We start from the raw sequence: 24,968 nt of genomic DNA, 5'->3' as shown, positions 1-24,968 counted from the left end.
CCATTTGGTCTTTAACCTTGGAAAGAAGATCTGGCTCATTTTACTGGGAGGCACATTGGCATTATTTTACTATTTACTCATTCCTAATTATTTATTTCTGCCTTTTTTTATCTTCTGTAACATGTAGGGTCAGTGTCCTCACTCAGTCTGTAATTCCAGCTTTTACGACTTTGAGAATTGTTTTCTGCTATCAATCAAAGGGGCCCTTGTCTAGGAGGATAAACATTACCAAGGTTGTAAACTGCTGGTCTTCTGCCTGGCTTGAAACTTTTGAAAATTTAAGCTCTCTCTTTAATATACAAGTCCTGATCAAACATTAATAAAATGCAGGCTTATGCCTGATGCCTCATTTGTGTGTGCGTTCTTTTGCTTTGGATATACAGTGGTACCTTGGTACTTGAACAGCTTGGCTACCAAACGAATCGGCTCCTGAACGCCAAAAACCCAGAAGTGAGTGTTCTGGTTTGTGAACGTTTTTCAGAAGCTGAACATCTGACCTTGCTTTTGCTTCCAATCGGAAGCCGCACCTTGGTTTTTGAATGGTTTCGGGAGTTGAATGGACTCCCGGAACGGATTAAGTTCAAGAACCAAGGCACCACTGTAAGTAGATCTATATTGATAGTTTTTCATTGCTATTAGACTCTATGAAATTATCTATTATATGTATTTATGTTTGGTATGTAACAATTTTTTCATCCCGTTTTTTAAATCACATCTGCAGTTTGTTGGTGATTTATTTCCATTTTTTTGTACCACTTGCACTGAGCTTCTCACCTATTGGAAGAGAGGAATTATGAATCTAATAGGAGCCTTGGTGGATAACATCAAAGGCATGTTTCGTTCAACATCCTTGATCTCACAAGAACCAACCATGTGCTTATGGGAAGCCAGCAAGCAGAAATGAGCATTATAGCCGTAGCTTGCTTGTGGTTCCCAGTAATTCAGTATTCAGGGGATACTGCCTCTGGACTAGCAGTCATTGATATACTTATCTCTCTGATCCCCTTTTGAAGTTGCAGACATTGCCATGTATTAGTGCAAAGAAGGGCTTCCTTCTGTCTGCTCTGAATCTCCCACCAATCTGCTTTATTGGTTGACTCCAGCTTCTAGTATGAGATGGATAAAAACTTCCGTCTATACAATTTCTTGACACTATGCATCATTTTATTTTTTACTTTTAAAATATTTTTATTACATTTTCTGTTTTACAATTTAAAGTACTCATTTTTACATCCTTAAAATAATGACTTCCCTTCTTCTCTTTCCATGGTTCAGTATTCCATTATTACATCCATCATAACTTATTTACACTGTTTAATTAATCTTAATGCTGGCAGGGTTTTCAGCTGTGCAGAGTTTTTTCTCATGTACGGTGGTACCTCTGGTTACGAACTTACAGTAATTCGTTCTGGAGGTCTGTTCTTAACCTGAAATCGTTCTTAACATGAGGCGCGCTTTCGCTAATGGGGCCTCCCATTGCCAGCGTGCGACTTCCACTCACATCCTGGGGCAAAGTTCGCAACAAGGGGCATCTACTTCCGGGTTAGTGGAGCTTGTTACCCAAAGCATTCGTAAGGAGGATGGTACGTAACACGAAGTTCCACTGTATTCAATAAACATATTCCAATCTTCTCTAAACATATGTTCTTCTTGTTCTCTTACTTGTTAAGTCTGCAAGCTGCGCATATTCTGTCAACTTAAATTGCCACTCTTCTTTGGTTGGGTCCTCTCTCGTTTTCCATTTTGGGGCTAATAAAACATGGGCTACAGAAATAACCTTTTTTGACACCTGGGAATTTCAGTCTGAATTATCCCCAACAGAAAAGACTCTGGGTTTTTTGGGGAAAGTACTTTTAAACATTTTTTTCAATTCATTATGGATCATTTCCCAATACTCTTTTACCCTTTTACAAGTCCACCACATATGGAGGAAGGTTCCCTCAACCTCTTTACATCTCCAGTCAGTATGCATCAGTTTATACCCCTCTATGACCCTCCACCCCTTATTTGTCTTTTTTTTTGTAAACTAAAAAGCCCCAAACGTCGTAACTTTTATTCATAGGGGACTTGCTCCATCCACTTTTCCAGCTCTACAATATCCTTTTTCGCAGCGAGAATGGATCGCAAATGGGTATATAATGGGTATACCCCACGAAATCCATATGCTAGTTAGTTGTGGTTGCGGCCACCAGACTTGCTCTCACACATGCATATCGCACTCAGCCCACGTGCTAATTGTGCACACACAAAGGCACACAGCCCACTTTATGACCCACCCCCACCACCACTCTGTCACACGTCACTCATCCCCATTACAGTGATTGGCTAACACGAGAGGTTTAAACTTCTCTATTGCTCCCAGGTAAATTTGCATTGAAAGCAGTGCGAAAATAGCACAGAGAGAACTACTAACGGTTGAGGCATTGTATATTCTGCATTCAGAAAAATATATAAAGAAAAGACAAATTTCATGACCTATTTGCATTTCCCCCCTAGCAACAGACTTGTGGCAAAAGAGCAGAGCAAAAGCAGCTGGTCTTCTGAAACCAAAGAGGACCATTATTGACTAGTCAGAATGCCTTAGAAGTGCCATTAGAGGGCAGGCTTCAAATTTTTGGCTTTAATGGTTGCTCCAGCTTCTGAAATTGATCTAAAGAAAAATCCAATTAATTGTCCTGAAAAGAAAGGTTAGCTTTTCATCTTCATTACTGTCTTTCATTTCAGCATTCTTGACATCCCATTTAGGGTGCTTTTGCAAGCATACAATGCTTATTAATGGTAATTAATTTGCAATGCAAGTACTTTGCAGCCTTTTAGCTACAAAGACCCTGAAATGGCTCCCTGAGGGTGATTCAATATTATTTCTTGTTTTACAGGTGGCCACTCTTCCATTCTCTTACAATACAGGTCCTGGTGCCTGGCAAGTCCTGCTGGAGGCAGGCTCTGCTTATTTAGTCGAGTGGGAAAAGCGTTCTGTAGATATTCGGAGGCATTTATGTTAGGAACACAGGAAGCTTCCTTATACTGAGTCAGACCATTGGTCTATCTAGCTGAGTGTTGCCTGCACTGATTGGCAGCAGCTCTCTAGGGCAGGCTTCCTCAAACTCAGCCCTCCAGATGTTTTCAGACTACAATTCCCATCATCCCTGACCACTGGTCCTGCTAGCTAGGGATCATGGGAGTTGTAGGCCAAAAACATCTGGAGGGCTGAGGTTGAGGAAGCCTGATCTAGGGTTTCAGGAGTCCATCACAGCCCTACCTGTAGATGCTGGCTTTTGAACCTGGGACCTTCTGTATGAAACGTAGGTACTCTACTACTGAGCTATGGCCATTTCTGATTCTGTGGGTCTTTGAGGAGGGGGCTCTTGGGGGCCTTCCTAGTCCCGCTTTGGTGGAGGAAGCAAAAAAGGACAAAGAATTGTACCAATCTAATTTATATCCACCATGTAATTTATAGAAATCAATTATTACTCCTGCCTAACTTTGTGGGGGATTAGCAGCCAAACCTAAGAAATGCATATTCTTGCTAGTTAGCATGAGAAGGGGTTAAGTCAACAGAGCTGTATTGCTGATAGCCAGAAACTCAAGACCATAGAAATACAATTGGTAGAGAGGACTCTGTGTGATGTCATTTCCCTTCAGGAGAGGAAGGCGTATATAGAACTTGTTCCTTTCTCTCTCTCCCCCTTTGACTAGTGCTAAATGCAGACATGCCTTTGCTTGCTCCTGCTTCAGGCAGTTATACTGTAAATAGAAGTATCTTGCCTGCATAGGTTTTACTGCTGCCATTGTTGCGGACCAATGCCTGATAATAAAAGTAAATCTTATTTTTAAGCTTACTTTACAAGTTGTTGCCTGATTCTTTGTTAAGCTGGCTTTCCCCTTCTTGCCCTGCTTACTTTGTAGCTGGACTTGCTCAAAAGGAGCCTATGCAGCCTAATTTCTAAGCCTTTAATTTTGCTGCCGAGGATGGGATTTTGAAACTCTGTTCAACCCATACACAGGGGTGCCTGGAAGGATAAATTAATATATCCTCTCCTATATGTTAAAACCCATCCCACAAATTTAAGTCCATTCATTTCGGTGGGTCTGCTCTTGAATATGACGTCATCAGGAGTAACCCCATGTCTGTGATCATGCGCAAAGTTTTTTCCCCTTTCTGCAGCATATCTGCAGCTAGCCTCAACAGTGACATGAAAGCATGCGTTACTATACATGAAAAGCACATGGCTTCCCACAAATAATCACGGGAACTGTAGTTTACCCATCACAGAGCTCCCAGCACCTTTTAGCAAACTACATTCCCATAATTCTTTGGGGGAAACCATCTGCTTTAAATGTATACTGTGTAGTACGCAGTCATTGAGGCGGCATTCAGTCACATATCAGAACATTCTGGCTGTGCAATTATAGTTGATCTGACGCTCTAGTGCAATAAGCCTGCTCAAAAAACCTGGACCTTTTGTGATAAGGAGAGTGGAAATGCATTGCAAAATGTGGAATAATAAATTGCTTGATGGCATGTCATCTAGCTTTCCTGCAAACCAATGTTCAGTAAGCAGGTCATCAGGGAGTAACCCAACATCTGACCTTCCCACTATGTGTAAATGAATCAGGATGAATGCTTAATTTGTTCAAAGACATATGTGTGTGTTTTTAATTTTTATTTTTAAAAGGATGACTGCTTGATAAACAAGTTGGCTGGAAGAAACCTGAAGCTCTAGCTGGTAAGTGTAATTAGGACTGCAACTTACGGCTGCAGATATAAGGCCCACTGAATTCAATGGGGCTTCTGTCTGAGGAGATCTGGGCTGGACTGTAATGCTACTTTAGTGGATCAAAAGAATTAGCTAGGGATAGAGTGTCAGTTGATCAAACGGAGCATTTCTACCTGTAGTTTGCAGCAGCTATGTTGATAAGGAAAGATTAGCAAAATACCCCAGGGTATATCTGCAAATAAACAAAGCGGCTTTAAATATTGCATTTAGACTATGAGTACACTTTGTGGTCCTGAAGAGACTTCACATTTGCCCCATAGAGTATTGAATACATGCTGAAGCTAGTTCAAATTAGTGCAAGGAAAGCTACTGTGGTTTAGCCTCTACTTAATGAAGCTTCAGTCAGAGAGGATAATTTAATTCAAATCCTCCAGGGCCACAATTTGCTGCGTAGACTGTCCCTTCTTTAAAATGTCCGCTGCCCTGTGAAGCTGTGGAAACCATCTCATCTTGTGTGCGCATGGTTGTGCTTGTTAAGGTTAGGGTTGTGCATTGAAGAAGACCCCAGGGTGTTGTTGGGGGCAACAATGTCTTAATGTAATTTCATGGGTAGCCATCCTGATGGCCCCTAGAAGTTGTTATTGGACTACGTCTCCCTTCATCCCTGACCACAGCATCTAGAGGGCATCAGGTTGGCATCTCATGGCTCATTTGAATCCCAACACACCGTTCTTCAACCTTGCAGTTGGAGTCCAACTGTTGGACTACAACTTCCATCACCCTTGGCCATTGAGTAAGCTGCCTGGGGTTGATGGGAGTTGTAGTCCAACAACATGGTTGAAGAACACTGAGCTGCAGGTGTATTGTAGGAACACTGGGGGTATTCTGGGAGGGGTTCAGGTATTTCCTTTGTAAGGTGTTTGTTCTACATGAGACATTGCAGGCTTTTGTGACTGCTGCTTCTACTGGAGTGGGAGATCAATGTGCAGATTGCTTTACTGCATAGGAGTGGGGGCTAGCTGGTTGTTTTTTTGCCCCGGGGGGGTGCCATTGAGGCTCCCGGCCTCTCTTTCTCTCTGTGTGTGTACACAAATGTGCGTGGGTGGGCTGCCAAACTGGGTCTTTGAACCAGGTGAAATAAAGCCTAGTTTTGCCCCTGCCAAACACTGGGTTGTATCTGATGTTAGTCCAACACAGAGTACACTCATTGAAATGAATGAATCAAACTTGGTTGGAGGCAACCTTGCCCTTTATTTCTAATAATACCAGCTCACCACCACCATAGAGCTGAATGGACATGTCAGCAAATCTTGAACCTTACACACCTTTCATCTGAATCTGGCTTGAGGAAAAACAAAGGAAGAAGCATCTATTATCCATCCTGAAAGAGCAGTTGCCTTGTCTTACCCTCAGACAGATCTGCAAAAAATGGGAAGCACAGTCTCACTGAGAGTAGTATCACTGCTGGTGTGTTGGGCTGGGCCCACAAAGACCTGGGTTCAAAGTCCAGCTGCTCCGTTAAGCTTACAGGGTGGCCTTGGCTGAGTTCTACCTCACAGGATTGTTGTGAGGATAAAGGGGTGGGGAGGAACCACCTGAAGGAGCGTCTCCACCCCCACCGTCCAGCCCGGGCACCAAGGTTCTCCTCCGAGGGTCTTCTGGCGGTTCCCTCACTGCGAGAAGTGAAGTGACAGGCAACCAGGCAGAGGGCCTTCTTGGTAGCGGATGTCAAGGAAATAAACAACTATCTGACTTATAGAAGACATCTGAAGGCGGTCCTGTTTAGGGAAGTTTTTAATGTTTGATGTTTTATCGTATTTTTAATACTCTCTTGGGAGCCACGTAGAGTGGCTGGGGAAACCCAGCCAGATGGGCAGGGTATAAATAAAACGAGGATGATAATAATAATGTACACTACCCTTGAGGTCCTGGAAGGAAAGATGGGGTACAACTTGTCTGGGGAAGGGGGGAATCAGGTGGTGACCACACCAGGGGCAGACTTTGGTCATTTCATAATATGCAAGGCTAGAATTGGGTACCCCAAATGACTCTTCTCAGTTATAAAGGTAAGGTAAAGGGACCCCTGCCCATTAGGTCCAGTCGTGGCCGACTCTGGGGTTGCGGCACTCATCTTGCTTTATTGGCCGAGGGAGCCGGCATACAGTTTCCAGGTCATGACTAAGCCGCTTCTGGCGAACCAGAGTAGTGCACGGAAACGCTGTTTACCTTCCCGCCAGAGCAGTACCTATTTATCTACTTGAACTTTGAGGTGCTTTCGAACTGCTAGGTTGGCAGGAGCAGGGACCGAGCAACGGGAGCTCACCCCATTGCGGGGATTTGAACCGCCGACCTTCTGATCGGCAAGTCCTAGGCTCTGTGGTTTAACCCACAGTTCCACCCTTCTTCTCAGTTATGGATCCTGTCAATTTTGTGCCCCCTTGGCTCGATGCCCTGTGAGGGCGAACTGTGTGGCAGCACCCTAAATCTGGTGCTGAGGACACTAAACTTGCGTGGAGACAACCGGAAGCGAGGACGTTGTATTGGGAAAGCAAACCTATGGAGGTGATATTCCAACTCCCCCATTTCCAAGCTACCAAGAAAGCAGCATAGAAGACCATAACCGTGCCACCCTGATTTGTAAATACGCCTTCCATCAGGAAAAGCAGCTCCCGCCTGTTTCTCAATTTGGACGTGTGTGATACATTACTGAGAAAGGGCTACAGCTCAGCGGTAGAACACCTGCTTTGCACGCACGTTTAATCCGCAGCATCCCAAGCAGGGCCGGGAGACAGAGACCCGTGCCTGAAGCCCGTGACTGCTGCTGCTGCCAGTCAGTGCAGAGAATACTGAGAAACCCAGTGGTCTGACTCAGTATAAGGCAGCTTCCTATGTTCAAGGGTGGCCAAGAGAAGGCCTCTTAGCGTGCATTTGGTTCCCCCCAAGATTTGCAAAAGGGGCATGTGTTGATCTTTCTCTCGATTCCTGGGGGGTTGCGGGGCGCGCGTGGATTGAATGCAATCTTTGTTTGGGGTTGCCAAAGACGAGGTCTCAGGAGAGCCTATGTAGGGGGTAGTGGTGGGGTGTGTGTGTGTGTGTGCGGTTGTTGCATTTGGCGAGCGGGCTCTCTGGAAGCACCGCTTGCTTGCATCTGTATGGAACGGGGGAAGACAACAGCTTCACGGGTTGCTACTACAGGAGGGGCTGGGCGGCGTCTTGGAAGACCATGCGTTTTCTCTTCCGCTTTGCAAAAGATGTGGGGCAGCGATGACTGAGGTGGGGATGGGGCTTTATTGCATCAGTCTTTATTGCATGGGGGGGATGTTTTTTTTTTTTTTGGTACTACCCCCCCCCCCTTTGTAGGTTCTTAATGAATGGGTTGATGTTGATAATAGCAGCTTTACGGGTTGCTAAGGGAGGGGCAGCAATCCAACAGACCTGGCGTTCCCCTCGGTAGACTTGCAAAAGGTGGGGTGGGATAGAGGGAGAATTGCATCAGGCAAGCAGACGGCGGAGCTGGGGTGGGAGGGGGCGCTGCCTGTCTTTCCCCTCCCTCAGCCGGTCTCTCTCTCTCTCCCCCCCCAACCCCATTCCCCAGCGTGCAAAAGAGACAGGAGCCTCCTCACATGACCCTCTCCCGGCTGCGTCTTTGGATGGCTGCAAGTGGGGAATGGGCAGGGAGGGGCCACGGCGTGGAGACAGACAGACCGAGAGACAGGCGGCCACAAGGGGGAGGACCGCGCGCGCTCTGCAGCTGCGCCCGCCGCTACCGGCGCCGCTTCCCGGGGCTTCTCCTCCTCCTCCTCCTCTCCCCCATGGGTCGCCCCGGCGCCGCCCTTTGGAGACCGTGAGGGGTCCAGCATGGAAGAGGTAAGCGGGGCCGGGCGGCAGGCGGCTCTGCCGGGGGTGGGGGGCGGAGGATCGGAGCTGGCGGCAGGGCGTGGTGCTCGCTTGGATCTTTCCGATGCTGGGGGGCTGGGGCTGTATTTGCGTAGGACGTGGAGTGGGGGGGTCAGTTGTAAAAAGGACCACGGGGTGGGGTGCCTGACTTTTCCTGGGTGGGGGAGGTGAGGGTTTGAGAGAAGCATTGCAACTCTGGGAGTAACGCGTGGGGCAGGCGGAGAGGAGGGTGTAGGGGGGATGCTGGTAGTAGGGCGTGGGGGGGGCTGGCGCTTGGCGCGGCGGTGGGGTTTTAAACAGGGAGGGAGTCTAACAGGGAGGGAGCCGCGCGTTAAGGTGCGAGGGAGAGCGCGCGCGGGGTGGGGGGGGGAGGATGCGCCCGCGTTTGGGGCTCCGGGAGATGCTTTGGCTCGGGGTTTTGGGGCATTCCGTGGGGCCGGGCTGAGGCTGGCGGTGTGGCGTGGGTTGCAAAAATAAAATAAAAAATAAAATAATATAAAAAGTGGATGCGAAGAGAGGCCGGTGTGCTCAATGCTGGCAGAACCCGAGGTCTGGGTCTGGTTGGGATACAGGGCAAAAGGAGGGAGGGGGAGAATTTAATTTTCTAGCGGGGTCTGATTTTTCATTTTCTGGGGTTGGGCTGTTCCCAAGGGCAAAGTATCTTTGGCTGTTTTTGTTTTGTTTTGGGGAGAGAGAGAGAAATATCGTGGCGCCTTCTGAGAGAGGTTGCCACACGTTTATTCTTGCGTCGCCTCGTGTGGGCTGGCATCCACTTTGCCCGGAGAGTACGAGGATCGTGTGGGGCTTGGGGGCTTATTCAGGGGCAGGGTTGTCTGTGCAGTAGGTGAAAGGCAGAGGTCCGTGGGGGCCGCCGTCGCCAAGGGAAGGAGCAAGGAGTTGGAGGAGGCAATGGATCTGTGTGAACGATTTGGGGTTTCGCAGCAACCCTGGGTGGGTCTGTGGGGTGCTGAGAGTCAGGCAGTGCCAGCGGGTTAAGAGGTAGGATACTTGGGGTGGGACATGTGTGTGAGTTGCACAATATGGGGTGCAGTGCATGTCTGTGTAGAGACAGTGGGCAGGTGATCAAGAGTCTGTGGTGTTGAGCGTGGGGCTGGTGCAGAAGGTTGTGGTACACAGAGCTTGTGTGCAAAATCACAGAAATTTGGCGAGTGGCAGAATTATTTGGGACATAAGGTGCTTTATGTGGGGCTAGCGATCGCCCTGAGGGTTACAGTGTAGGGTCTGGATATTGGGAGTCCAGCAGGTGCTTTGACAGGTGGAACTAGCAGGTATAATTGGGAAAGCTGCAGGTCAGTGCCCAGCTAGCTCAGTATGACTGGCAGTGGCTCTCCAGAGAGTCAGACAGGGAATATTTCCCAGCCTTGTGTTAAGATGCCAGCGAGTGAACCTGTGACCTTCTGGATGCTCTGTTACTGAGCTATGGACCTCCCTTTTATTGTAATGGAATGACATTTTTTAATCCCCAGACCAGCATTATACAATCTGATTCCCTTTATATGTTTTTGACTACAAGCCCCATCATCCCTGCTGATGGAGCTGATGAGATTAGTAGTACAAAAACATCCGGAGGGTAGTAGGTTGAAGAAGACCAATTTTTACAAAATATATGTACTGTAGTACAGTTGGCTGCCTGGGGCTACAGGATTCACCATAGATCGGATGGCACCCTATGCAAATACTGACCTGTGTATCTATCTTTTTCTGGCTCTCTGTGCCTCCACCACCATCCTTCATGTTTATACCTATTTAGGACCTTTGGTTTTGGTGCATGAAGAATCGGTCTGTTTGGTTTCCCTTTCAAGTCTGGAAAATTCCTAGTCTGGACAATTCCTACTCTCTTTATCAGTTTCCACAATGCCCCTTCAAAGTGCTAAGTGTGATCAGTTCTCATTGGCCTGTTTTCCCCACCCTGTTGCCCCTAAATGTGTTTCTGGTCTTCTGTGAACCTTAAGGTCCCCCTGAGAACTTGCTAATGCCTCCCATTTGTGTGTGGATGGCCCTGTTTTGGATTCTGACTTGGAGAATGAGTTTGTTATTAGGACATGCTATATAGGATTAAGCCTTGGTATTCATTTACTTGAAATGGGTCCCTAAAGTGTGGCTGCTGGCTCCCATTTCAGTCTTTCAAATGGCCTGCTACACATCCTTCTTAATTGTGCATTCGTGATGACTTGCGCTCATGATGGTACCCAGGGCATTTATTCGTGATCTCACTTTCCGTGGTGCCTGCAGAGGTTTCAGGTTGGGTATTTATTTCCAATTAGTCCGGTAACTTCCCGCTGAAATCTGTACCCATCACAAATGTTCCGGGGTTCTTTTGTGTCTGACTTTTGTCACACTGTAGTGCAAGAGTGCCTCTCCAGACAGCAAACACAGGGAAGCATTGCAGAACTACTAATAAAATGGAACGATGTGTGGATTGTCCAGTATAAATCTACCTCAAATGCACTGTTGTAGCATGAATGACATGCTGTGGAATTCATCTGCAAAAAGGCCTACCAGTTTGGAAGCACCCAAAGTCGCAGATTACTCACTTGCTGAAATTTGTTGAGTGAAGTTCTTTAATTCTCCCTTCTCAGCTCTAGGATGGATCCTTGAACAGGCCCACACCTTGGTGGCAGTGCTGGAAATTCAGATACAAAACCTAATTGCAAAACTTAGGTTACAGTGACCACAATGGAATGTCTTAAGTGCCTTTTTTGCAGTGGAGTTTATTTCAGATCCTTCTCTTAAGTGACATTTTGCTCTCCCCAGTTGCCATCTGGGCATCCAGAGATCTCCACATAGTTGCAATTGGTCCTGCACTAGCTGCAAAATGTGCCTGGCGCCTGGCTAATTTCTAACACTGCTCAGTGGTGGGCTCCCTGCCAATCACCTGACCCTTTTCTTCACTGTTGCTGTCCACCCACCATCCCTCTTCAAGCACATATAGAAGGAGGAGGCGGTGGCACTGTTGCTGCTTGCCTCCCTTCTCCCTTTCGGATAGTGGTGGAGACTGGTTCCAGATTGGGGGTGGAGGCAATCTGCCCAAGGGCAGCTTGACTGACAGCCCCCCAAAACCTAACTCCCATATTGCATCTCATCACCTGGGAGAGGAATAAGATGGTTGCAGATCAGCTGTGGTGATCCATCCCCCTTCCCTGTTGAGGGCTACATTGACTCAGAGATGATATATCAAAGGCGGGGTGCTTGCGGTGGGTGGGGTTAGGGTACTTCCTGCTCCATCCTTTGGCCTGCTATCCCATCAGCTCCAGGAACGGAGCGTCTTGCCTCCTGGGGAGAACATTGCCGGTCCAAAATGCAGATAAAAACAATTGTAAACTCTAATGAAGTTATGCCACCAGGTGGCTTGGATGCTCCCTGCAAATGCTGATACACCACCCAGTCTGTTTTGGTCCATTCCCATTTTTGTTCTCCTTGCCCCTCCTGTCTGCTTTCTCTCTGTCCCTCCACCCAGAGGTTAGGTCCCCCCCCCAACTTAAGGTAAAAGTAAAGGGACCCCTGACCATTAGGTCCAATTGTGACCAACTCTGGGGTTGTGGCGCTCATCTCGCTTTATTGGCCGAGGGAGCCGGCGTACAGCTTCCGGGTCATGTGACCACCATGACTAAGCCGCTTCTGGCAAACCAGAGCAGCGCACGGAAACGCCGTTTAGCTTCTCGCCGGAACGGTGCCTACCGTATTTTTCGCCCTATAGGACGCACTTTTTCCCCTCCAAAAATGAAGGGGAAATGTGTGTGCGTCATATGGGGCGAATGCAGGCTTTCGCTGAAGCCTGGAGAGCGAGAGGGGTCGGTGCGCACCGACCCCTCTCGCTCTCCAGGCTTCAGGAGAGCCGCACCGACAGCCCCACAAGCTCGGGGGACAGCGGGGAGGCGCAGCGCGCCTTTCCCGCTGTCCCCCGACTTGGTTAGAAGGCTGGCGGGGGGGGGGGGAGAGAAGCCTGCTCCTCCCTGTCGCCAGCCCCGCAAACTCGGTTAGAAGGCTGGCGGAGGGCTTCCCCCTCCTCCAGCCCCGCAAGCTCCCAGAGCGATGCCAAAGCTGCACGCAGCTTCGGCATCGCTCTGGGTCCTGTTCTGGGGGCTGGCGTCGGGGGGAAGCCCGAGCTTCCCCCGCCCCAGCCCTGTGCCTGGGGGGGAAAAATAATTTCCCCCCTTTATTCCTCAAAAATCTAGGTGCGTCCTATGGGCCTGTGCGTCCTATAGGGCAAAAAATACGGTATTTATCTACTTGTAATTTTACGTGCTTTCGAACTGCTAGGTTGGCAAGAGCAGGGACCGAGCAACGGGAGCTCACCCCGTCGCGGGGATTCGAACCACCAGCCTTCTGATCAGCAAGCCCTAGGCTCTGTGGTTTAACCCACAGTGCCACCCACGTCCCTTCTGCATCTTGTGCACACGAGGGACACTTGAAAAGAAGTGAATATGGTCTAGGCATTATATAGGGCAGCTTCATATGGGGTTGAGTGAGGGGCCCGGGTTTCTAAAAGAGGTCTGTAGGCAGAGCAGCCATCTTCCAGGTCCAGGAGAATGTATTCCTTTCTTTGAAGTCCTTTGTGGCTCACTGGGTCGTACTAAGACGTGGCATTTTCCATTATTCCGAGCATTTTGCATATATTGCCACAGCGACCCTTGCAACAGTCCTATAGGAGAGGCTGGTGTTCTGTTGGAGCGGAGGCTGATGGATAGGGGCTCCCATAAGGCCAGCTATGTAGTGTTTTTGAGGCTCGAGATGAGACTGGAACTGGCCCCTCTCCCAGATCATAGCTTGTTCTCGTAGCCACAAGATGACCCCAGCTATTACCACAAATCACGTATAATGGTTTCTCTCCTGATCTCTGGGAACTTTGCTTCCCTGCCTCCCCTCCTTCCATGCTTAGTTAGTTAGTTTATTAAATGTATATCCTGCCTTTTCCAAGAAACTGTTCAAGGTGGCTAATGTTCTGGTAATGGTGCAATGCCCGGTGCAGTGATAGAAAGAAAACCCTTTTGTCCAAACATTAAAATTTCATAAAACCCTAGGAAGAATAATTAGACCAGCTCTAAAAATTACACCAACTCGCCGCTCTTAAAAGCTTACGTGAATAAAAACACCCTGTAGCGGTAAGGAGGGGATGTTTGTGGTTTGCTTGGTGCGCGGAGGGGAGTGCACTTTGCGCATGCTCAGTGGAAATGCATTCCCGCTGCCAATTCGGCAGAGAGCGGCGTGTTCTGTATCCCAGCTGCTAATGCATTATATGAGAGATAATATGTAATTATATTTTGGAGAGCGGCTGACTCTGTATCAGCTTCTGAAACAGATGCCAGGGCCCAATGGCACTGAGCTCATTCTCCAGGGCGGCATCTGATGTCGAAATGCACACTTCCTTGTCAAGGCTTCCTTGCAGATAATAATAATAATTAATAATAATAATAATTTATTATGTATACCCCGCCCATCTGGCTGGGTTTCCCCAGCCACTCTGGGCAGCTTCCAACAAAGATTAAAAATACATAAAATGTCACACATTAAAAACTTCCCTGAACAGGGCTGCAGAAGTCTTTGACATCGGATGTTTAGCTCTTTGACATCTGATGGGAGGGCATTCCACAGGGCAGGCGCCACTACCAAGAAGGCCCTCTGCCTGGTTCCCTGTAGCTTTGCTTCTCGCAGTGAGGGAACCGCCAGAAGGCCCTCGGCACTGGACCTCAGCATCCGGGCAGAATGATGGGGGTGGAGATGCTCCTTCAGGTATACTGGGCCAAGGCCATTTAGGGCTTTAAAGGTCAACACCAACACTTTGAATTGTGCTTGGAAACATACTGGGAGCCAATGTAGGTCTTTCAAGACCGGTGTTATGTGATCTCGGCGGCCGTCCCCAGTCACCAGTCTAGCTGCCGCATTCTGGATTAGTTGTAGTTTCCGGGTCACCTTCAAAGGTAGCCCCACGTAGAGTTCATTGCAGTAGTCCAAGCAGGAGATAACTAGAGCATGCACCACTCTGGCGAGACAGTCGTGGGCAGGTAGGGCCTCAGCCTGCATATCAGATGGAGCTGGTAGACAGCTGCCCTGGATACAGAATGTGTGATGCTGTGTGTGCCACTACGTCAAACCCTGTCTGTACTTTTTTTTTGGGGGGGGGGTAAAAAGAGATTCTGGGACTCTTGTCTCTGGGCATCTAAAGCCCCACTCCAAAGAACTTGAGTGTACCCTTCATAGAGCTTCAATTCCCAACACCCTTAAAAAACTATTTTCCAGGTTTCTTTGGAGGAAGTCATGAGATGGGATAGCTCAATCAATAGAGCACAATACTCTTAATCTCGAGGGTTGTGGGGGATATTTCTTATCCTCATCTCCTGTCCCATCTCCCTTGAAAAGATTATTCTGTCTCCTGTTTATATTTCATAGACAATTTAGGGGTAGGGATCCTCAGACAATTACGGTGGTGCCTCGGAAGTCGAACGGAATCCCTTCCGGAAGTCCGTTCGATTTCCAAAGCCAAGGTGCGGCTTCCGATTGGCTGCAGGAGCTTCCTTCAGCCAATCGGAAGCCACGGAAGCCGTGTTGGACATTCAGGTTCCAAAGAATGTTCACAAACCAGAAAACTCACTTCCAGGTTTACGGCGTTTGGGAGCCAAAATGTTTGACTCGCAAAGTGTTCAGGATCCATATAGGTAAGTGTGTGTGTGTGTGTGAGAGAGAGAGAGAGAGAGAGAGAGAGAGAGAGAGGACGAGAACTTCAACCCACAGACCATATCAACAGTAAAATACAAAAGCAAAAAGGAATTGCAGATTTTGAAATAAAAAATGTAATGCTGTGCCGTGTGTGTACAAAGTTGCGTATATTTCCTTATTTCACAAACTTTACACTGCTTCCGCTCATCCTGGGGAGAGAGCTACTCCCTCTGTAACCACTGGAAATCCTGCTCGGCCTCCCCGCTTCTCTGCACCTACACTTCCGATTGCTTCTGGAGGCATTTCTCAGCTACTTCCAACCCTTTCTAGGTATGAGGACCAGACAAACTTAAAAACAAATAAAACAAAAACTGCTGAAATCTAGGGGACGCAGATTTTTATTGTGCCTGATAAGCTCTGGTGTTGGAGCTGCCGTAGAACATTCACAGCTCTACATAAAACTATAAACTCAAGATGATAGTTCTCATGTAACCATCGTTATCAAAGGAGTACGTTTGGAGGGGAAAATGTTTGTTGGAATGTGGGTGGCCGCACTGTACATCAGTGTGAGTTCATATCGCATTCTGCACATGCTTACAGGTGCTCCATTTCCTTTCTTCTCCAAACAGAGATCTAATGAACAGGAGTTGTGATTCCTCCCCCCTTCTTGTAGTAGTAGTAATAATAATAATAATAATAAATAAATAATTTATTATTTATACCCCGCCCATTTGGCTGAGTTTCCCCAGCCACTCTGGGCTGTATTGCTCTTCTGGGCTTTTTCTGATAGACCAATAAAGTATGGTCAGTTCTTTTGTTAAGACCCTTTGTTAGAAGACCCTTTGGGCGCGCTTGTGCCCATGAGCTTATTGTGATTTTGGAAGAGGTTTGCTGCAGAAAGGAACTCCAGAGTTGCACAGGTGTGCCCGCTGACCTTCTCATATAACAAATACTGCTGCTTTAAATTATTCTGAACAAAAAGAAGGGGACGTTGCTACGTCTCCTGATTAAAGGAACAGCTCCTAATCAAGCTAGGTTTAATCTCTGCAATGAGGCATCGTTGCTCCCGCTTCTCTATTACCTTGGCACCTAATCCCTGATTTGTTGAGAACTGATACACAGGTCTGAGCAAACTATGTTTTGCTCGTGTTCAAGGACACCATTATTATTTTCAGATTCTCCTAAGGCGTTAAATATGGATTTGGAGACTTAGGCTGTGTGCACGCTGCGCCATCAAAGTACACCTGAGGCACATTCTATCCCTCAAAGAACTCTGGGCACTATAGTTTGTCAAGGTGTTGCTGGGAATTTCAACTCTGTAAACAGGCAGTGGTTTTCAACCAGTGTGCCGTGGCACTCTGGGTTGCCTTGATGGTCAGGGGTGCCGCAGGCAACGCTGGCCTCTGTCCCTCTTCCCTTCCTCTGATTCCCTCTCACGTCTCTGCCTCCCAAAGGGCTTGCACAGCTGTTTGTTGCAGCTGCTCCGGCTACAAGGTCCCCAGGTAAATGATGCCTCTGGGGCTGGTCAGGAGGTGCTGGTGGCCAGGAGCTGAGGCGGCCTTGGAGCAAGCAAGCAAGGGAGCCCAGCCAGCCAGTTTGCCAGTGCTTGCTGTTGGGAATAGATAGACAAGTCCCAGGCCCTTGTGGGGCAGTGTGAAGAGGCACCTCTCTTTGGGGAAGGGAGGGCAGCTCAGAGACCAGCGGTGGCAACAGCAGCTGCCCAAGGACTCCCAAGGAGAGGGGAGACGAGAGGAGGCTGAGGGAACCCTCCACAAGGGAGGGTGTTCGAAAAGGGGTGAGAGGCTGCCAGCTCTGTAGGCAAGGGGTGACATTAACTGGGCTCCTGAGCCCCACAGGGATGTCGCAGAAAGGATGTAATTGGTCAAGGGAGCTGTGGACTCAAAAAGGTTGAAAACCTCTGCTGTACTCCAAAAATAACAGATTGGCAAATCAAATTACAGGAATTGGTGGAGACGGCTCAACTGACTAGTAAACTAAGAGGAAACTCAAAGCAAAAATTTGCGGAAAAATGGGATGTTTATAGAAGATATGTTCAAAAATACAATAATAGTTTTGACTCTGTGCTAGCATTCGAGTGATAAAGGAACTAAAAGGAGGTGGGTGTCAGGGAACTGACATCGGAGGAAAGGGAAGTGGTAGGGCTCCCAGAGACTGGGAGAGAGTCAACAGCTAAAGCAGGGACCAGTAGGGGGAGCGCGGGGTCTCTGGAGGAGGATCTCAGTAATGCTGAGAGAGACGCAGCAGCCCAGGCAGGAAGCAGAAGGGGAGAGAAAGGGGTGAGAGACACTTCGAGCGAAAATAGCGGGGAGGTGTCAGAAGCAACTGCAGGGAGACCTATGCTTCGCCGGAAGCTGTCACGTCGTGAGTCCAGGAGACGCGTTTCCGTTAAGGAACTTCTTTGCTGGAAGCGCTTCCGCAGACAGCCACTGTCGGACTCTACAAGTGACTAGAGCAGACATGTCTGAGGAGCTCTGTCACACACAGAGGTTTGTGGGGTCGCACAAACTCTGAAGGGGCACTATTTTAAGCACAAGCAGCTAATCATCCCCTGACAGCAGTCCGACAGTCTCTGTACGCTGCCTGTGCAGGAGAAGGCATCATGAGCGACCCAGCAGGAGCCGGAGCCGCAGGGGGTGGAGCTGGTCCAAGCTTGGAAGACAGATACCGAGCATTGGAGGTCCAACTTGCGCTGCAGACGGCGAGGCTCGAGGAGAGGAGGGCTCAAGATGCAGACAAGAAGGGGAGAACCACTCAGTTCCCCAGAAAGGTACCAGGATTAGTGCAGAAGTTTGGGGGGGACCCCAAGGATTACCATGCCTTTAGGACTGAAATGCAATATGCCCTGAATGTGCAGTTTGATGAGTTCCCTGATGAGGAATCCCGAGTTGCTTTCGTAATTGGGCATCTTGAGAAGGGGGCGCGGGACTGGGTTCGACCCCTGATGGCAACGCACAACGATATCCTGAAGGACGCTATGAAATTCTTTCGTGCAATGGATATCATGTTCTCCAGCGATATTGAGGAGGGGGGAGTGCGCAGACAGCTAATGGCTTGCAAGCAGGGAAGCAGATCTGTCCGTGAGTACTGGACTGAATTTACCATGCTGATTCACAGATTGGGGTGGGATTTATCGGCAGCACCCATTCAGATGCTATTTGAAGAAGGTCTTTCTTCAGCTGTGAAAGACGAGCTGGCCAGGAGCCCCAGGGCGGTGTCTATGGATCAGCTGACCAAATCTGCGCTGACCATTGGAGCGCGCCAGGAGGCAAGAGCCTTGGAGAGGCGGGAAGGGAGAGGGGAACGTTGGAAGGAGTTACGCATTCCAGACATTCCTGAGCCAGCTTTCCCGCCGGCAGAGCCGATGGAAATCGGAACAGCCCGCGCGCGCGCAGTTTCAAAGCCCAGTGAGGGGGCGAAGAAGGAGGGAAAGGGACCCCGGAAATGCTATCTCTGCCAACAGCCAGGCCACTTTGCCAGAGTCTGCCCCCAGAGGAAGGAATGGCAAGGGATGGTGGGAACTGTTGAGGGGGAAGAGCAGGGAGAAACGGAGCAGGTAAAAGCCAACGCCTGGTTGCCAGCAGGGCACTGCAGCCAGGCCAAAGAGCAGTGAAAGTGCCCCTTTCCCAAGTGCCAGTGCCAGAAGCTCCTCGACCTGCTCTAGTGATTGAAGTGTCGCTAGAGTTGCAAAATGGACACCCCCTAAAAATAAAGGCGCTGTTGGACTCAGGCAGCTCCTGCAATTTCATGAGCAAGGAGTTTGCGGCTGAACACCAGATACAGACTATCCCCTTAAGCAACCCCCTGCAGGTGACCACGATCGATGGCAGAGAACTGTTGGGAGGAGGCGTCAGCTTGCAGACCATCCCAATGATAATGAGGGTGGCAAGGCACACAGAACTGATAGCGTTTAATGTGGCCACCTTGGGAGGCGCTCCCATTATTTTGGGAATGAGCTGGCTAGCCCTACATGATCCGCTGGTGGGCTGGCATCAAAGAGTGGTTTCCTTCGGTTCCGCACATTGCTTAGAACACTGCAGGGGGGAAAAGGGGTCAGCAGGGGCCCAAGCCACCCTAGCAGGGACGGAAGTGATGGAGAAGGGGAAGGTGCCATCACAGTATGCTGATCTCAGCGACGTGTTCAGCGAGAAGGAAGCTGACCAACTACCCCCGCATAGGCCCTTTGATTGCCAGATCAATTTACTCCCTGGAGCACAGCTTCCTGTAGGCAGGTTGTATGCCATGTCAGACAGGGAGATGCAGGAGTTGCGAGCGTTCATTGACAAGAACCTGAAGAGAGGCTTCATCAGAGAGTCCAAGGCAGCGGGGGGTAGCCCAGTGTTTTTTGTGGATAAAAAGAACACGGACAAGCCGAGACTGGTATGTGACTTTCGGGCCCTAAATGCAGTGACAGAGCCGGTGGCTTTTCCTATGCCCAGGATTGATGATATTTTGACCAGGGTGCGAAAAGGAAAGATTTTTACAAAGCTGGACCTAAGGGGGGCGTACAACCTGATACGTATAAGGAAAGGGGATGAATGGAAGACCACCATGTTCACCCCTTTGGGGGCATTTGAATATCTCGTTATGCCTTTTGGATTACAAGCAGGCTCCGCGTGTTTTCAAGCCTTTATGAACCATGTACTGGGGCCTTTGCTCTACAAGAATTGCGTGGCCTTCTTAGATGACGTGTTGGTGTATTCGGAGAATGAGGAGCAACATGTGAGAGACGTCAGAGAAGTGTTGAGCAGGCTGCATGCCAACAGACTGTGGGTGAAACTGGAGAAGTGTCAGTTTCATACCAAGGAGGTGGAATTCCTGGGGTACCGCTTGTCAGACAAGGGGTTGGCCATGGACCCCGGCAAGGTTCAGGCGGTGCTGGAATGGAAAACCCCCAAGACTAAGAAGGATGTGCAGAGGTTCCTAGGGTTTGGAAACTTTTATCGTAAGTTCATCCGAAACTTCGCTCACCTGACGGCGCCCATCACGGACTGTCTCAGCAGCAAAAAGAAGTTTGTTTGGACGGGGGAGGCGGAGCGAGCGTTTGAGGAACTGAAAAAGGCCTTCGCCTCTGACGAACAACTTCTACATGTGGATTTACAAAAAAAGCTGAGGGTCGAAACAGACGCTTCTGACAGAGCCATAGGGGCGGTGCTTCTTCTGCAGCCAGGGAAGGAGGGGTCCGAGTGGCGACCGTGTGCCTTCTTTTCGCGAAAGCTGAACAAATCGGAGAGAAACTACACGGTGTATGACCGGGAACTTCTTGCGATTTATGAGGCCTTCCGGAGATGGAGGCACCTACTAATTGGTGCACAACAGAAGGTGCAAGTACGCACGGACCATAAGAATCTAGAGTATTGGAGAACTGTGCGAGTGCTCAACCAACGGCAGTTGAGATGGGCCCAGGAGTTCTCCAAATTTAACTTTGAGATTTGTTACGTACCAGGCCAGGAGAACGTTAGGGCGGACGCTCTATCACGCAAACCTGAATATTTGGAGGGAGAGGGTGCACCCGAAGAGACCCATGTCATTCCCGAGGATCGCTGGGTGTGTGGGGCGGCACTGGTGGGGCTAAGGGAACTGATAGAGGGAACGGTGCAGGATGAATATGCCCAGGACAAACTCAGGGGTCTCAGGAGGGAGGGAGACAAACCCGGGGGTTTTGAGGAGAGAAACGGGGCGTTGTACTACAAGGGAGCGTTATACGTACCTGAAGGAGAATTGAGGGAAAAGGTACTCAAGCAACTGCACGATAGCCCCACAGCAGGGCATTTTGGGCAACACAAAACCATGTGGCTGGTTACCAGGGAATTCTGGTGGCCCAAGGTCAGGGAAGATGTGCGGGAGTATGTGAGAGGGTGTGACCGATGTCAACGAGCCAAGGGGGAGAGGCGGGCACCGGCAGGTTTATTAGAACCACTACCCACGCCGGAAAGACCATGGGAGGCAGTGGCAATAGATTTTATGACTGATCTGCCCAGGTCCAAAGGGAAGACAGCCATTATGGTTGTGGTAGACCTGTTAACCAAGATGGCCCACTTTATAGCCTGCTCACATGCGGTCACAGCAGAAGAAACCGCTAAATTGTTTGTGGAAAATGTGTTTAGATTGCATGGTGCCCCCTTGAGGGTGGTTTCGGACCGAGGGAAACAATTTACTTCCAGGTTCTGGAGGAAGCTCATGAGCTTATTGCATGTAGAGGTGAATTTCTCAACTGCCCGTCATCCAGAAACCAACGGGCAGGCGGAAAGAGCTAATGGTGTCCTCCAGCAATATTTGAGGTGTTATGTGAATGACAGAGAGAATGATTGGGTGGAGAAGCTGGCGTTGGCAGAATTTGCCTATAACAATGCGGAGAACGTGTCCACGGGAATGAGCCCTTTTTTGGCCAATCACGGGTGTCATCCCCGAGCCTTCCCAGGGGGGGAGGGGGAGAACTGGAGCGTTCTAGCCGCAGAACAGTTCGTTGAAGAAATGGAAGCGATCCATCGCCAGCTCCAACTTAATTTAAACAGGGCGAAGGAGGAATATAAGAGGCAGGCAGACAAAACCAGAAGGGAAGGAGAAAGCATTAGGGTGGGGGATCAGGTGTGGTTGTCCACCCAAGGGTTACCATTTAAAGGAGGTTGTAAGAAGTTAAGACCCAAAAGACTGGGCCCATTTGAAGTCACGCAACAGGTCAACCCAGTGGCTTTCAGACTCCGGTTACCTAACCACATGAAGTTGCACCCAGTGTTCCACAGATCATTGCTGTCACCGTATATAGGGGACAGAGAGGGGAGGGTCAATAGGGGACCAGCTATGGAGGAAAAAGAACACAGCTACCATGTAGCGGAGATTCTCGATTCCAGGTGGAGGGGAGAGCAAGTAGAGTATTTGGTAATGTGGGAAGGGGAGCCGGAGTCGGAAAACACCTGGGTCAGGGCAGAGGATGTAGATGACGAGGTTTTGATTGAAACTTTTCATCAGAGATTCCCTCGGAAACCCCAGCCAGTGGCGAGGTTCCGGAGGGAATACTTCGCCACCACCGACGAAGAAGAAGAGTTGGAGGGGTTCGCTGATTCCGAGGTGGAGGAGGATTCAGCGAGTCGGAACGAAGACCGATGGAGGGAAATGTTCGAGACGTCGGAAGATGAGGAGGATTCTTTTAGGGGTTTCAGCTCCTCACCGCCCAGAGGAGAGAGTAGGGGCGGGGGAGAGGGGGGCCCTGGAGGGGAGGTGGATGTCAGGGAACTGACATCGGAGGAAAGGGAAGTGGTAGGGCTCCCAGAGACTGGGAGAGAGTCAACAGCTAAAGCAGGGACCAGTAGGGGGAGCGCGGGGTCTCTGGAGGAGGATCTCAGTAATGCTGAGAGAGACGCAGCAGCCCAGGCAGGAAGCAGAAGGGGAGAGAAAGGGGTGAGAGACACTTCGAGCGAAAATAGCGGGGAGGTGTCAGAAGCAACTGCAGGGAGACCTATGCTTCGCCGGAAGCTGTCACGTCGTGAGTCCAGGAGACGCGTTTCCGTTAAGGAACTTCTTTGCTGGAAGCGCTTCCGCAGACAGCCACTGTCGGACTCTACAAGTGACTAGAGCAGACATGTCTGAGGAGCTCTGTCACACACAGAGGTTTGTGGGGTCGCACAAACTCTGAAGGGGCACTATTTTAAGCACAAGCAGCTAATCATCCCCTGACAGTGGGCAACAATTAAGGGTTTATTTTGTTTTTAGAATGTATTGGAAAATTTATATAGAAAGGTTTATTGTTTTGTGTACATTCGATTGTAAGATAAAATATATGCAAAGGGACTTGCCAGGAAGTCAAAGTTGAAGAAAAGATTTTGGAAGATAAAAGGGGAAAAATATTTACTTTCATTATTATCATTTTGTGTGCGGGTGTGTGGGTGTGGGTGTCTGCACATATGTGTGTTTTTGTATGGAATGTTTGGGAGGAAATAAGACGGTAAATAACAAATAACAAACTAACTATTGATGTATGTAATTTTTATTTCTTAATTATATTTAGTGGTAGTATGGCTGTATTGTGTTTTGTAACATGAAATCATTCAATAAAAATTATTTTAAAAAAGAAAGAAAAGAAAACCTGCTGTAAGGGAACAAGCACAGAGCCAAGAATTCTATGAGGGGAAGAATATGCCTCAGAAGGTATAGTGTAAACACAGCCTATGGCTGCGATCCTAACTTCACTTAGCCTGGGGTTAATAGAACTTGCTCCTGAGAACGTACTGGATTTAATAGCATTTGGTCCTGAGTAGACGTGATTCGGCTGGCAGCCTGAGCTTGACTGGACTCGGAGCCTGAGCTCTGCTTTCATCTCAAGAAGCATATGCTCTCACTCTCCTGTGTTCTTCCCTTATTATTGAAGGCCTGATTAATCTTGATGTCCCTGGAGATGCTGTGGGCGTGGTTTGCAGGATCTGCTGCTGTCTGCAGCTGCTCCTCCTCCTCTGGCTTTCAGGCAAACAATTCCTGCATTCCTGCATTTTTCCTCCCTCCTACTCCAAACTCCCTGGATTGGATATGTATTGTCTTCATCCTAGCTGGCGAGCACTCTCCTCTCTCAGCTGCATGTAGCGCAGCTCCCCTGCAACCCCAGTGTATACTTTAATCCCTGTGCTTTTCCTCCTTTTCCTGGCATCCTTCGCTGCAACTTGCCCTATTTTGAACACTGTTTGCTGCAATTTTAGGCAGGGGTGGAAAACGGACCAGCGCATCAGTGACTAGGATCCATTTTCCAGATTTTTCCACCGTATGGTCTTTGCTTGTTTGCTTCTGCTCTTATGCATGTTATTCCTGCTCTTATTTAACCTCAAGGTTTCAGAATTGGGGACGTTGTAGAAATGCCTATTCTCCTGGGTGATGTTTTTTATATTTCCTAGGTCTGAGAACTATTGTAGAAATGAACTGATACCTATTCTCCTGGGTGATTTTTTTTTATATTTCCTAGGTCTGAGAACTAGGAGTGTTGGTCTTTGGCTGCAGAAGGGAGTAGGGGCATGTGGCCATTCCAATGAGCAGGCAGCACATCTGGATCGGAGAAGCCCAATATATTTTATCTCCCCCTACCTATTTTATCCTCATAGCAACTCATGAGGTGGTTTAGGCTAAGAGACACTGACTGACCCAAGGTCACCTTGATGAGCTTCAATGGCTGCATTGGGATTTGAAGACTCGTCTCCCAGGTCCCAGTCATACATTCTAACCACTACACCACACTGCCTCTCATAGAAGTACTAGGAGCGTGGCTTCCACTGGCTGCTCAGCAGAGCAGTCTCTTCTGTGACAGTCCTGATGTGGACTTGGGAACTGCCTTTCCCTGAGACTCTGCAGATAATAATAATAATAATAATAATAATATTTTTGGAATAGTGCAGGAGAAGGAGGAGGGGACAGAGGGTGAAGAAAGGCGCTCTTCTCATGGAATGAGGTGTGGAGAAGGCAACTGCATGGGACACAGCTATGGGTAGCCTGAGGAAGGGCCATTCACCTTTGGGCCTGCCCATAAAAAGCAAGTCTAGGGTGCCAGACGAGGGCAGTATCCTCTGTTTCCAGGAACTCTTCTTGTTATGAGACTTTTGTGGGTGAGCTGAGTTGGTTTGGATCCTGGGTGATAACCCAGAGGCGGAGAGGGAGGGTGTGTCAGAAGGAAAATGAATTGAT

General features: G+C 48.8%; 1 protein-coding gene across 2 annotated transcripts in view; it reads left to right on the top strand.

The window, feature by feature from the left end:
- Positions 1–7,967: 7,967 nt before the first annotated feature.
- Positions 7,968–24,968, top strand: part of ARHGAP23 (Rho GTPase activating protein 23) — a 180,547-nt gene continuing 163,546 nt past the window's right edge. Inside the window, exon 1 of one of the 2 annotated variants that reach the window (XM_082197160.1) lies at positions 7,968–7,991. In XM_082197160.1, the coding sequence (XP_082053286.1) occupies positions 7,983–7,991 (9 nt within the window). In that variant the 5' untranslated portion in view covers positions 7,968–7,982. Of the gene's footprint in view, positions 7,992–8,423; positions 8,586–24,968 lie in introns of those variants that run through there. The other variant, XM_082197159.1, reaches the window with a different exon arrangement.

This window comes from Podarcis vaucheri (genome assembly GCF_965113315.1).
Source record: "Podarcis vaucheri genome assembly, chromosome: 13".
NCBI lineage: Eukaryota > Metazoa > Chordata > Lepidosauria > Squamata > Lacertidae > Podarcis > Podarcis vaucheri.
Note: the sequence above shows the minus strand (reverse complement) of the source record. Positions and strands in the feature narration are given on the sequence as shown.